Source organism: Homalodisca vitripennis, chromosome 6 (assembly GCF_021130785.1).
Source record: "Homalodisca vitripennis isolate AUS2020 chromosome 6, UT_GWSS_2.1, whole genome shotgun sequence".
In the NCBI taxonomy this organism is placed as follows: domain Eukaryota; kingdom Metazoa; phylum Arthropoda; class Insecta; order Hemiptera; family Cicadellidae; genus Homalodisca; species Homalodisca vitripennis.
The window spans coordinates 59,430,876-59,446,757 of record NC_060212.1 but is presented as its reverse complement, the minus strand read 5'-3'; the positions used below and the strand labels follow the sequence as shown (position 1 = coordinate 59,446,757).

Sequence of the window (15,882 nt, the reverse complement as noted above, 5' to 3'; positions counted from 1 at the left end):
ATTAATTTATGGCCATTTTTAACCCCTTACCACGTATTAATTTCAAAGTAAGCATTTAAGGAAATGCTTAACTTTATTGACAACAGAAGGGTTGACAAAATAAAACACTAGGTTTGTTTCCAAACAGTGATACAAGAAATCAGTAACTCTGCATTTGGAGATCTGCAACCTGATTCTTTCCCAAAAGGATAAATAAGCCAGCTTATAACTTAAAATGCAGTAAAAAAATCATACCAGAGTGTTTGAACATGCATAATTCAGGAATCTGAACAGAACTAACTATTGGCCGGAGAGGGATGCTGGTTTGTGATTTAGTGTGGTTTGTGACGGAAGATGTGCAACCCACAAGGCCAGTATCCCTCTCCTGAGAATCCCTCTAGGGAATCGTCTAAATTTTACATTATTTGCAGGAAAAACGTTTATAATTTATCAGATATTCCATGACTCTGTAGAGAAGTACAAATTCTTGTTGTTCACTGAAATATATAGGCTTGTAATTCTTGAAGTTGAAAGTGTATTCACAAATTTACAAACTTCCAGAAACTCGCGGAATCATTGAATCATGTCCCAAAGAATAACAAACCTTTTTAGTAATTAGTCATGATGACGAAATATTTGATTTTGAAAAAATAAAAGTATTATTGGACTAATATAAGTAGTATAAGTATTATTAATACTGTAGCTACTCTCATAAAGATTACGCAGATGAGACTCAAGAAGCTTTGAACTTACTACCATGTCTTCTCTCTGAATATCCTGGATCTGATTACCTTAGAAATCTGGAAACTGATATCTGACCAACCCTTTAGATCCCTATGGTATTTTAGTTCGTGCATTTTTAACCTTCATGCACTCGGTTTTGAGGTCGTTATTACAGGATCGCGGAATGTCCGTCTGTCTAGCATGTATAAACTAAAAAAATCTTTTGCAAGAAGTTTCATTACTAGAGAGGTCACATCGAGATTAATGATTCTCCATATCTATACATGGGGTTTGACTGAGGATGAAAATGTTTACATTAGTTTGAATTTGAATCATAATGGCAGTGGGAAATCACAGAATAACTAAATTTTAAAACAAACTAAGTACGTCCGTGGTATTGGAACAAACTGCATAGTGACACATACAGCTAACGACTTGAAATGTTGCATGCTTCCTTTGCCAATCCTGTTACTCGACACGTTGTGTGGTCTTTTCCTAAATTGTATTATATAAATTATACAAAATATGTCTTTTATACATGCTGGGTGTTTTGTTGGAACTAAAAAATGATTTAAAAATCATATGAACATGCATTCTTTGTCCTTATTTGTCAAAACAATTACTGTGTAAAATAATATAAGTTCGAAATTTTAGAATGTATATATCTATATATGTACATACATTCACACAAATTTATATTTGTATGATATAAGCTATGATGTAGTTTAGAAGTAAACTTACAGGTTGGAAATGAAATCACAATCCATTTGCTTGTTACTTTGTTTTATTTTTGCGAATTCACATGACGATAACGAAACACATTTAGTTAAAAGCATTAAACATTGTCTGAATGTTTTTTCTCTTACAAGCAATACTGAAATTGACTCGTTTTAGTGTAACTCTAAAAGAAGGTCAACTGCAAACGTTTTAATGTTTTGCCGCTCCATACAGCACTCCATACATAATTGGATTTTTTTAAATCATCGCAAGCTAACACCGATAACTCTTTTTTTCTTAAATTGACGTTAGTTTTTTTTAGAAAAGTACAATACATCGAAACAGGTTTTATGTAGCATATAAATAAAGTGTAACAAAATTTAAGTCTTTCTTAATTTTTTTTCTTGCGTATATTATTCAGGATTTATTGCAGTATATTCAGGATTTATACTAAAAACTGAAAATGGTAATTAACTGAACCGGTATTCTTTATTCAATTTTGAAAAAAAATTACATACTTCTAATGTATCAAATTAAGATTAAGTTTAAAACATTTTCATATGTTGTAAAAATTCATTTTAGTTACATAATTATGCATGTCTGGAAAACTGAGTTAATAGACTACTATTATTATTACATATTATATAGATCTAAGTAACTCTTTAAGTCTTGTTATACTATCTGTTACTTTCTGTTGTCTCTTTAATAATCTATGAAGTATTTACTGTTTAAATTAAGTATACATATGTTGTTGAAAATTTTAAATATTTATACATTGTTGTTTTGTTGTTCTTACTAGATTGTTTTAAAGCCTATGTAATATTGCTTTAAAAAGGAAGGGCAATGTCAACATCTTCTTACAATAAATAACTATTAACATATGATTAACACTAGACCGTGATGTTTTTGTTTTTTTGTTTTGTTTAAAGATTGTTATTGACGATGAAAGATTTGAAAGAATTAAAGGATTTGGGACATTTGCAATCTTTATATAAATATATCTATATATAATATATATATATATATATAGATATTTTACAATAAAGACAATATATATATATTGTCTTTATTGTAAAATTGCATGTAAATGGAAATTTATTGCTATAAATAAACCACACATCTAAAAGTAAAATGCCCATTAGAATATTTTACTTTGAAGTATTCACAAGTGTTAAATGTATTAATTTTGTAACATTCACATTTTAATGCTTCATTATGGTAAAGCTTAAACTGTGGGATAGTTGTTTTCTTTTAAACAAATTAAAGATAAAAATTCCACCTATAAACAGCAAAAAAATTCAACATTTTAATGCAAAGTTTGATAGTAGTAATATATTATTGCGTAATATTGCAAACAGTGCGTAGAATCATGCTTAGTATGTTTATATTTTGGAGAAACGTAAACATCGGGAACTATAGTATTTATTTAGACATTTTTATTTATTTGTAATCATAAATGTTTTAAAACTAAACTGTAGTCGAGCCGAGTGGAATAATATCACTCTGCACAGTTGCTGGAGTCCAATGCCAAATGAAACAATTAATTGGTCATGATTTGTTAAAGTTGCATTCCAGGTTGGCATAGCTCTGACGGTGCTAAATCTCTCCCTAATTGTAGTTTAGCCACAGCTAATGTCTCTGTTCCACTCGCGAGCTGTTTTATGGCTGCTGCCCGCTAGTAACTTATGGCAACCACGACTGACGCCATTGAATATCGAAAATAAATACAAACTTTTAATCTAGGTTTAGTTTTTTTAATAAATATTTAGTGATTATTTAACGCCACTATTTATGAAGGGAATAGCTTTTGCTTGCTATTGCTTTCAAAAAAGCACAAAATTATTATAATTGTTTAGTTTCCAGTGGTAAAATATTTAATTATTGGTATTTTAATTATTCTTTAGTAAATACCTTATATGAAGGATTGTCACACTGATTTACATTTAAAGAAATATATTTAAATGTTCAGTATAAGAACACGACCCCATTTAAATATATAATGAATTATAGATTTAATTAATTTTTTTAATGTATCTAAAGTTTAAAAGTATTGGTCATAGTCATAGAAAAACAAGCTTACATTGGACTAGTATGCATTTAAATGTTATATTATGTTACTTAGTTCTGTACTATACTTAATACTGAAATCATGATTGTACATGTCGTAGTTTGTGAATGACGATTGTGAAATCTACATGATCTAATCCCCGTAAGTTAAATAGCTATATTTAAACTATCTAATGATCATAAAACCTGTTTTTGTGTGGTGGTACCAATTTGATCACAGTTAATGGCCAAAGTAATAGACATTACTGTTAAAATTTAGGTACAAATCCTTCTTATGGTTCCCTTCTATTTCTATTTATTTCTTTCATAAGAATTGCAGGCGATTTTCTACTGCATAACTGATACGTCATAGGCATAGCCTTTATAATGGATAATGCATACTCCAGAAAACTACTGATTGCCACTGGAAGATATAACAGTCTCCTGATCAATTTCAGAATAATACAACGTAAGTTTAAAGAGCAATGTATTGAAGCTCTGAAGTCGGAGAGTGAAATAGTTGTATGAGTACCAATGAAATATACAAATTTCTCTGCAAATTTCCGTAATAGTTCAATGAATAGGTCCAAAAATGGCAATGAAATTTTAAATGTGGAAGGCTATAGTACAGAGAATGCTAAGTTCGTAGAAATCTTTGTGAAACACAATACATGATCTAGTATCATGGACTTCTATAATAATTTTGAATCTGAAGAAAACATCTTTGTGGTACTTATTATTTAATTGTTCATAGCTAAGAGGTTCAAGAGGTAAAGAAAATTTCCAATGGCTATTGTATTAGCTTTAGCGTGAGAAGAAGCATTTCTTTTTCGGATAAATTATATAACACACAAGCCATAGTAGCAGTAAATGATATGAGATGCAGATCCTTTGGTCAAAGGTAGGAACTTCTGGTCGATGGAGTCCACTTCCGGTATGGAAGGTGCCTTTGCAATGGTTGCCCAATTAAGAAAATATATATATACATTTGATTACATAATATATATTTCGGTCACAAGGCGCATACTTTCGGCCATTATATTCTACTTCCGGTGTTAGGTATTTTGAGTACTGGTAGTTTATTAAAGTAGTATATATATATATATATCTTTCAATCACAACTAGATGTTTTTTTTTTAATTTGCAACCGTATTTTAACCCCTATGGGTGTTTGATTCTCATATAATTCTCTTTGTTTGTTGAGAGCATAAGAAACTTATGTGGCAATTTTCATTGTTCTAGGATATAGGGAAATTGTAAAACCACACATATACCTCTAGGGGTTACAAGCCTTTTTCAACCCCTCTTGATCTTCATGACAAATCCTTTATTTTCCTGTTGATGGCATAAAACACACGTGTGTCAAATATCATTTTTCTAGGACATTGTAGATTTGTATAAACAAAAGAGTAGTTCTTCTAAGGATGCGATCTCATTTCAATCCCTGTGTTTGGTTGATCTTCTTGAAAAATATACTTTGAATAAGTTATTCTTTTTAGGACATAGGAGATTCAAAAAACTAAACGTACTTGTTCTAGGGGTCACAACTCCATTTATACCCATGTGCATGTTTAATTTTATGAAATATCTAATGATTTTCTATGTGAGTTTTGTAGAAATTGTGTGTTGGCTACTTTGGGGAATGGGAAAAAATAAAAATATACTTCTTCTCAGATTTGCAACGCGTTTCAACTCCTACGGGTCGTCAATCTTAATAATAAAGATTTTATTTTGTCTGTTGAGTGCATTTGACGCGGTTGTGTTAAATTTAATATTTCTATAAAATCGAAGTTGAAAAACGCTCAGTGTTGTTTCCCGATTTCATCCACTAAATATGTTTGGTCTGTGTAAAAGTGCTTAAGATTTTTACTATTTTAGCCATCAATATGCCAAATTCGATCCTCCTGGAGTATAGAGAAGTTGGAGTTTTAGTGATGAGTAACTGAGTAGATACTTTGCCTTTTATGTGTAGAGATTCAACTCAACTCACCTCAATTCATTTATTGTCTAAAAACATATAATACATGGATAATCGTCAAAATACATGTATATATGATGTAGTATATAAAATAACCAATACGGAGTTACCCATGAAAACTAAAATTATGGTGGTCTACATTTTTCTCTTTTCTAGGTATTCGCGAAAACTGTAGTATTCTTTTAAAATATGGAATTTTTTAAGTTTATTCAGGAATTCCCTGTCATCAGCAACACTTTTCAAGATTCCATTCATTAAAAGAAAAATACGAATGTAGTTATAAATACAGCATAACTTCAAATGAGGGTTTTATAGCAGTCTAAAAATTTATGGAATAATGCATTTACATTTTATTTCCAGTATTGACACGCGATACACCATTTTTGTTCAGTGAAGAAAGATAGAATAGTTAGTTTTAAGATTTTAATACACTAAAAGTAGAATTTCATTATTGTGCGATTCTTTGTACAACTATTATTAAATGATTTACCTCCTTGCGTACTTTTATTACCTTAATACGACAATTTTTTTTCTTTTTGGGAATCATTGTTTCACTAACTATTTATATGGATAAATACTACGTTATGAGATCAAATTTTATTGGATTCTGCGTAAACCATTTTCTATTGTAGATTCTTTTAAGTAACGTGTTTTAGAATTATTTCAAAAAACTATATCTTAGAATTAACAAAAATTAAATTTGCATAACTTGTCTATTTAAACAGGTTACTAGCACCAAAAATGGCATGGATATATGAACTTATATTTATTTATAATATACAAAAATATTACTATATTTTATTTTTACAGAACTGTGCCACGCAGCGACAAAGATCCAAGCGTCATTTAGAGGCCATAAAGTCAGAAAACAGGCCGAGGAAGACAAGCTCAGTAGCCAAATGGAGAAGGCAAAGGTAATCTATAATTTATTTTGCTATTATTAACAACCCTTGTATTTGAAAATTATATTATTCATAACAGCTCTTAGATTTTAAAAAGTTTAAATTCCAACATTTTAGCCACATTTAAAGTAATAAGCACGTCCAATAAGAACACTTCGCATTCTTATATGCGGGAAATATATTTCCTGGTAATTTTAAGCGCAACATAATTGAAACAATTTCTAATTACGTTTTAGAGAAATATAAAATTATAAACACTCCTTTGTATTTTTGAATGACATCATACATATTATGAATTCACTGTGGGGTTGAAGCTAGCGATATTCTGGAAAATTAATGATGGGAACAATCGAATCAAAACAAATAAAACGTTCGGTTGTTTCAAACAACCTATTCGCTTCATTAATTTTCTCCACTAGTTCTTCAGTGATTCTGTATCTCGCATTCCTATCGCTCCGTGGAATAATTGTAGGTCATAACTAATAACTAATAAGTTACTATTTCATTCCGATAAATCAATCAACCACTCAGTCATTGTTTACTAATGAGCTGTAACATACTCGATTTTTTATCTGAGTGAAAAAATATAGCGATCACTCTATTGTTGAATTCATTAAATTTGCCCTATCAATCTTATTGATAAGAGGACATCGTTTTCATCGAACAAATTATGCCAATTATTACTTCTACTTACGCATATGGGCAATAATTTAAGTTTATTCGTTATTTGAAAATGGCGCAGTGTAGCAGTTACAACACAATGGTGGTGGTTCGGAAGTCTCCTTTAAGACGTTGGTCCCCAGGTTAAGTGTTAGAGAGGGCTTCTTAGCTCTAACTTCGCCTGGTAAAATAATACATCTTTACTTTTACTTTACTTTTTTTGTACATGACCTTTACTTAGATAACTAAACAAAGAAATCATGCTTTGTTTTAGAAGCCAGGTACTTTGAAATTGTTCCTTTTGGTATCACAAACTTTTTTTCCTTTATTACAGGTAGAGGAAGAGGAAGTACTAGACATTGACCTGACAGATCCAGAACTCAACAAAGCCGCCACCAAGATTCAAGCCTCCTTCCGCGGCCACAAGGTCCGCAAGGAGACGGACGAGCCCTCAGATGAGGCCGCCAAGAACTCCCAGTGAGGTCACTGAGGTCATCCGTACTCGACGTCAAGTCTTTCGTAGATCCAGCGGTGACAGCTCGGCTGCTCTGGTTCGAGCACTACTACGACAGGCTCCCTGTCCAACACCTCTTCTCTAGTACCGTTCTGTTAGTCACCCGGCGCTTCACTGGTTTAGCGTTATCTACATTTTTGATATACAACAGTAGTTTTACATCGGTTTTATATCGAGTTGTTTCAGTCGATGTACAGATGCGTGGCAGCAATTCCCAATTTTTTGGTAGCGTTTTAAAATTCGCCATAAATATTTTTAAAAGTCCATTGTTATTAAATTTTAACTAAAGAACAATCAATTATATTTGTTGTTGTTGATATTTGAAGATGAGAACTATATATTATACCTATGATGATATGAGTAATTTAATAACGTGTCTATTTAATCGTGTTGAAGCCTTCTATACACCAGCGGTTAGAAACAGTTTGTTAGCCAACTATACATACACATGCTTTAGAATGATTTGCTAGTTAACCGGTTACAGCTTGTTCGACGCGTTTACGTTTTTTTGTAAATAGCTTTGATGTATTATTATGCGTGCTTGTAGCTGGTTGCGTAATGTGTCGATGATTTGTGATAGTTTCTCTAAAGCTTCCTTTGAAGTGCTACTGTTATCTCCTGTTATATGTTTGGTTTCCACTTGTTATAATTTTGTCTACTAAAATGGACTTACTTTTTTGAGTCAATGTACAATGAAAATTAGCCTCAAAGACTTGCTGAAATGAAATTGAAACGAACCAGTGAACTGTAAAAATTTTGATTTGGTAATAAAAACTTAGGTACCAAAAATTTGTACAAATAATGAAACTGACAAGAGTCGATTGATAAGTTGAATGGTAGTCTTCGAGTACAATAATAAAGAAAATGGCTTAAATATTTTTAGTGAATGTGATGAAGGACGCTTTTTAAAAGGATTCTAATGTTGAGAAAACAGCTATAATTATTGGTATCTATGCCTTTTACTAAAAAGGTTTAAATGCTGGTTAAAATTATTCACCCGACAACCATACATTTTAGTGAATAAATTTCATAGCGAACGCATGAAGACTCAATAAACTAACTTCATTTAACCTCGTATGCAGTTATAGTGTGTGTTCTGAATGTTTTACTCCAAGCGAGACCTTCTGCTGAAACCAATGTCACTAAATACATCTGTACGGATATCTTAATAATAGGAGATTGCTCATTTCTCTACCTTACATAGTAGTCGAACCTATTGTACCTCGAAATTTGCCTTTGAATCTAGTCTCATGTAAGAATCAACTTTTGGTTTTGTGCCATTACTCATCTACGACATAATATTTAGGTGGGTTATGGAGGGTTACTTTAATTAAATGCCATGGTGAATTAACATACGTCCAGATTGATTCGGGGTCAAATAGAGATTCCTTAATATACGTTTTTCGTTTTGATTTCTTCACTGTGTCGTTTATTCATTTTATATGTCTGAATATCCTGGGTGCAAGTTAAATCACCTGCGGAATACCGTGAAAAAAGAAGAACTGCTGTACACTCAAAAACTAAAACATTAAATTTTAACAACATAATGTTATAATGTTTGAATCTTAATCTAAGGATCTTAAATAACGATATAATACCTTATGATTCTTTACATCGGAACACTGATTTTAAATATGTTGAAAATATTTTATAAAATTTCCAAAATGACACCATTTACAGTAATTTCACTAATGGTGTTATGATTAAAGAAAATAATGTTTAATTATGCGAACAGTCTGAATTACTATTAGGAACTCACTTGTATGTTGATATATTTTATATGTAGTGTAAACAGTATTATTAATTTTAACTAATCATAATTTCATTCAGTCTTAAGAGTGACTGGGACACGTGAAATTTTGTAATGTAGAAAATATGAAATTTGTTTAAAATAATAAGTTTAAAAACGATACTGACCTAAATTAATACACTTATATACCATTCTCACTTACATATGTTTTAATTGTACCATGGCATAAATTAAATTTATTTTTGCATGTTGAATCAAATATATAACTTACTTAAGAAGAAGATAGAAACTTGTATGACGATATGACTTCGCATGTAATAATAAAATATCTGATAAATCTAGTCAGTAATGTAGTGAAAAGTTTTTTAATAAATTTTCAGAGAGCACAAACTACAAAGGTTATTAGGTTCCTCATAAAAATTTTAAACGGAAAACATTTTGGTAGGACTCAATAAGAGGGTATGTAATATACGACCGTTTACGATAAGAGAAAGAAGAATATTTACGAGAAAAGTCACGTTTGGCAAGATACTGGAAACGGTGCAATAATATGGTCAATTAACTATCATGTATGAATACTGATACATAATAAAGTTTAAATTTGTTTTCTTAGCACTAATCGTAATCCATAATATTGTAACTTAGTTATTATAGTTCTATACTTTTCAAAACAAAACAAGTTATGAAAAGTTAAACACAAAAAATACTTATAAGCATTTGCAGTCATGAAATACATTTGGTTTAGTCGTAATAAATATCAAATAAAATAAAGTCTGGCTTATAATAAGACCAGATGTTGAACATCTGCTCAATTTAATGCTGTATGCTGATAGATCTTACTAAACATATGTATTAACAATTTTAAAAATGTAATCACAGTAAGAAGGCTATTTACGATTTACTTGATCTTTACTTATATATAATATTTTAAAATAATGAATTTATGACGGACAGTAAACTTCTGGTATTTGTGTCATTAATGGTTAACACTATAGTGATTTATCAGGTCTGAACTATTTAACTGAACAATTATTGTTGAAAAAAATACTTTAAGAATATTATTGTTTAACTGTTACCTTTTTACTTCAACAATAATCTTAAAAGAATATTTAGATATACAACTGCTGAAAAGTAATAAATTCATTGTGAGGAAGTAGTCTTAGCATTTCGAAACTAAATATAAACTAATTGAGTTGTAAATGTATTGAACTCTTTAAAGCCATATTCTTTCAATTTTGTCATTGAATTAGATTTACGTAATTACTAATTAGCTTAATTAAATAAGTTGTGAATGGTGAAAGGGAAAGTTAGTGACTGTTACGAGAGCTGTACAATCATAGTATTTGATACGTAACTGAGTGCGACTGATTTTACTGATTGTTACTGATTATTTTGTAACTCTCTTGGCTACATCATCAGCTTCAGCCAAAGCTAAGCGATTCACAGTTACTCTGCATTTTCATTCATTATTTTGAGAACTTAGGGTAGTCATTCATGCCGATTCATGGCTAAACGCTGGTAACTCAGCTATAAGAATTCTTCATTCATTTGAACTCGTCATTTTAACTGATCTCTAAAAATATACTATATAGTTTTCTGTATCAAAGATAATATAAGTATAAGACATTGTTGAATAAACATCTTGTTCTATTTAAAATGTTGTTTTTATTTTAATTCCTCCGTCCAAATAAATTATAAAGTTATAAACTAAATGTTTACATCTTTACCAGATTTGTCTTCAGGATGTACGATTGAAACCTCTATTCTAGTATGTATAAATACAGTAAATAAAAATAACTAGCAGTAACCTGTAATTTTGAACTCAATTTCGTGCTGGCAAGCAAGGACGCTATGAGCACATTTCTTTAAAATGACATTCTAAACACTCCAAATATAAGTGATAATCACTTGAATATATTCTAATCTCCTAATCACTTCTAGATTATTATAGCTTAAAGACCAGTGTGTTCTGACTCTAAAGTTGGGTAGTGAAACAGTTTTAATAAATATACGTGGAATTTCCTCCAATTTCCTCCAACACTTCATGATATTTTATAACTGACCAAGCACTGCATACTTAATATTTTGCTAAAACGTATATTTAAAGGTAAATTTATCCTAAAACTTATGTTTATTTCACCTAGATAAACTCTGTGGTCAACATAAGTTTTTGTTACTATTAAGTTTACTCTTTGTCTTCAACACTGTAAATGTATAGAAATTTATAATAATAGGTTAAATTAATAAGTTTAATATGTAAATTTACTAAACGTATATCTGTGCTGTCAGAAAACAATGTTTACCCAGAACAGTTAATTACATTCATCTGGATCATTCAATTAATAACTGTAATGAATTTACTATGGAAATTTTCGCAAATTTTACAGCTCAGTTAATATTATTTACCAATGGTCATTATATATTTCTATTCCCCCACTGCAATTGGCTTTATTTTTATTATATTAGACAAAATAATATAGATAAAAACCCCTTAACAAACTTAATTACTATAGTTTTAAAATTTGTAGCGATTTTACGCAAAAGAAACCTAGTTGCAAAGTTTAGAATCCTCAGCAAATTCAAACACAAATTCAAGTTCCATTATTGATTCAATAAAAAGATTTGATTGGGGTTTCATTAAAGCCTTTAAATTAATACTTCTCTTATAAACTAATAGTTGTGTGTAAAGTCGAAGGAAATATTCAGTAAAACTTTAAACAGTAAAAACTTACATTAAAGTAAAGAGTATAATTCCTACTAAACCCAGAACTATTATATAATCAAATTTATAGCTTTTAATACTGAATAATTTTATAGGTTTTACTTGAAATTGGGATGTATTTTTCACACCAATAGTCATATGGCATCTTTTACAAACTTTTAAGCTACGAGACCAAATATTCATTCCATGCCAACATCCATCACAAATTATGAAGGCAGTATCGGAGTAAAAATTAAATTAAAAAACTCTACTAAGTGTAACTGGTATAGAACACAAAAAGGCACTACTAAAAAGTCTAAAATTTCTCAGAATTGTCGGTCTGAAAATGATCATATTATGGAGTTGAAGATGGTACTTTAGCACTATACTGAGGCCAATATTATACTTTGTCCATATTAAACACTTATTATTACGCTATATATGTGGGTAATAACTACACAAGTACTTATTATAAATAAAATTGAGTTAAACTTTACGAGCGCTCACATGATCTGGGCTTGAATTTAGGTACTATCTCGAGGGATGTATGTGGGTTGTGTTTATATAAACTGTACAATATAATCAGCTGTTACAAATTAATTAATCTTAACATTATCTTAAATTACCTGCATCTACGAAAATACAGGGATTGCTTTATCAAATTCCTCAATTGTAGTAATTTTAAATGATACTTATTATGCAGTCCCACTTTTTCAATAGAACATTAAAATTGTAATAATTTTATCTGATAATATTTATTATTTTTTATACTATTTGGTTTTTTTAATATTTTAAATCAAATTATAGTATATTCACAAAGACTTGTAATGGAGAACTTTTTTTAATGAAGATAACAATTTGTCAAGTTAAAGACATGAATCTAACTATTTTATAAAAATGTCTATTAGATCAACGTGTAGGTTTATGTAAGTAAACATGGGTTACCTAATTTTAAATTTTCAGGATTTTAATTTATTAAATTCAATATTAATTGATTTACTGCGATTTTTTGAATGAGATCAGCACATATTTACAGTTGGGATAGAAGTGGATAAACGAGCATACTTTATTTCAGTTCTTATATTGTGTATATCTAGAAAATTATTTCTACTGTTTAGTATAGAAGTATCTATGATTATATTAAAATTCATAAAAACCCGATCAGCTTTCTGAGTCCTAGTTTTTGGGTGAGAAAATCGGTGACTTTGATAAAATTACAACATTCGCGTTTTCAGGTTTAAATACTTATTTTGAAATTAATATTCTAGCTCATTATTATCTATTATTACTTTTTATCTTAAAAACTTCATAAAACACACTGCATTAATGTCATAAATAGTCGCTTATACTTGCTAGTTATAAGAGATCGATATTACTATCACACGTCGTATACAGGGATTGAAATGTGTTATGTACCAATTTCACATGAATGGCAATCAGTGTCGTCATTATTGCACATGTAGACATATCATGTAAATATCTCCGGTCACATTCTGACATGGCGTCAGCTGGTGGGGTGGAGTGGTTAGGGAGGATTGCTGACACGATATCAATTACCGCCTACAATTTATTCTTGATACTTGAGCACATACTGTTGTCTAGGTGTGATTTCTCACTTGAACTTTGTTTTAACTAACTGCCGAGTCTGAAATATGCATTTTTGAAATAGAAATGTGTGTTTTGTAAAGGGCAACAAAGGAAAACACATTGCTTTAAAATTACACTGAGGACAAATTATTATTCATATAAATAAACATAGGCTAAATGAACCTTGAGAGAAAAAGCAAACCGATAACATGCAATTGAGAGAGCATAAATAATGCAAATTCAAATAGATTTTACAAAGTGGATGTAGGAAATAATACGTGTTAAAAATTATGTTATAGTTCTAAATGGTAGTTAACATTATAGATAAACGTTCACGAATGTATTTTTAGAAGATTAGAGGTAGACAGGTGTTCATTTGAGTAAAACGGATAGAAGAAATCTGTATGAGCATGATTCTCACCGACTTATGATCATCTAAAATTGACATTTTATTCACCCATACAGCACAGTTCAGTCCACTTCTGTTTCATATACTTCTGTTTCTGAACAGGCTTATCAGAAGAGATAAAAAGAGAAAAGAAAATTAGTCCCTACGAAATTTCAAAACCGAACTGACCTAGAAATTTACAAAAATTGCATAAGGCGACACTGAACATGCCCATAGTGGTTGAGATTACTTTATATTTGTATAAAAGAAAATTTTACATGAACTGACCTAGTGGTTTGAAATTTACATGAGCTTAAATTGCATAAGGCGACACTGAGTTTGATGATGGGGCATGCCCATGAGATTTGGTTGAGATTACTTTATATTTGTATGTTGTAAAAGAAAATTAGTCCCTACGAAATTTCAAAACCGAACTGACCTAGTGGTTTGAAATTTACATGAGCTTAAATTGCATAAGGCGACACTGAGTTTGATGATGGGGCATGCCCATGAGATTTGGCTGAGATTACTTTATATTTGTATGTTGGTCTAACAGGTATTCATTTATATACAGGCTGAGTGGGTTCAGCGAACACTTACTTAAACTGTGCTTTAAAACATAAATAATGAATACAAAAATTAAATCATGGGCAAAACTTTGAGCTCAAAAAATTAAGATTTTGTGTGATAATTCATCTCTACTTTGACAAGAATTTCTATGAAGGTTGATATCCAACTATATAATTTGGCTGAGCGTCATTGGAGCCTATCAATAAGTAGGCTGCTACAACCCCTTTTTTCTGTCGCAGAACATCTTGAACATGATGTAATTGTGAGTAATAGACAAAATTTTGCATGAAAAACTCAGTGTAGCCCATAACACGACACCTCGTTATTCAAAAACAAGCAAACGCGACCTTAATATATGCAATGGAGAGGGTAGGGATAGTAGTGAAAATGTTGTACACGATTCTTATAGTATATTCTTTGTAGTATTGTCTCTTTATGTACTATATAAGGAATGCATTGTGGAATGGGAAATATGTCCAATATGCCTTCATTCTTGTGCATGTGATAGTTTTTATATATATCAATCCAAACGAATACTATTTTTTATAAAACATGGTGTTAGTTTAAACAATTGGTTTTAAACGGTGTAGCTTTTCGATTGTATTGTAACCATGTTATTGTGTTGTAGAATTGCATAATTGAAATTTTTTTTTTTTAAAGTAGGTCTTCTATCTATCTTTGATTGCAGGAAAATGAACACTTAAATTTTAAAACACCGAAGTACAGGAGAGACTTATTCATTGTTGGTTTTTCAGCTCCGATAAAAAGAATTTACTATAACATTCCTAAATATGATACTAACAGTTTCTCGGGACGAATTAAGTTAATTGAGTTTGATATCATTATTATATAATGCTATTTTTATAAAATGGATTAATTTTTTATAAAATGTTATTAAAATGCATATTTTTTATAAAATATGGCCCAAAACCTGAACAATTATTTTCCCCAAATACAAAAATTCAAAAATTCCCCAAATAACAATAATTTCATTGATATGGACGGCCGCCACTTATCTCTTTTTTTGCTCCAAGAGCAGGGGAAATCTCTACCAGAGACATAAAGGGTGCCACGCTTCCTTAGGAGTTCCTCTAGGCATGTGAAGGTCACACTCACTGTAACCCCTTGCTCTATGTTCTATATGCTGCAGAAGCCAGAACAACCAATCAGTGCAATTTCAGCTCCTGACTTCACGAATGCTGATCATGAAAGTATGCTGCAAGAAACTCCCCTAAGCAACCCTATAATGGTTAGCTTTAAATCAAGACATTAATTAGTTAAATAATAACCCCTTTTACCAGCAGGGGTAGCTCGCACAACTTCATAGTAAGGTATTCGCTGAATATATTTAGGTATTTCCTGAATAA

The 15,882-nt window shown here is 30.5% G+C and overlaps 1 protein-coding gene across 1 annotated transcript in view; it reads left to right on the top strand.

Moving 5' to 3' along the window:
• The window catches only part of LOC124364350 (neuromodulin-like), a 55,888-nt gene extending 44,962 nt beyond the window's left edge, over positions 1 to 10,926 (top strand). Inside the window, exons 4-5 of the mRNA XM_046819738.1 lie at positions 6,254 to 6,357; positions 7,340 to 10,926. Coding sequence (XP_046675694.1) covers positions 6,254 to 6,357; positions 7,340 to 7,486 — 251 coding nt within the window. The 3' untranslated portion in view covers positions 7,487 to 10,926. The remainder of the gene's footprint in view (positions 1 to 6,253; positions 6,358 to 7,339) is intronic.
• Positions 10,927 to 15,882: the final 4,956 nt, after the last annotated feature.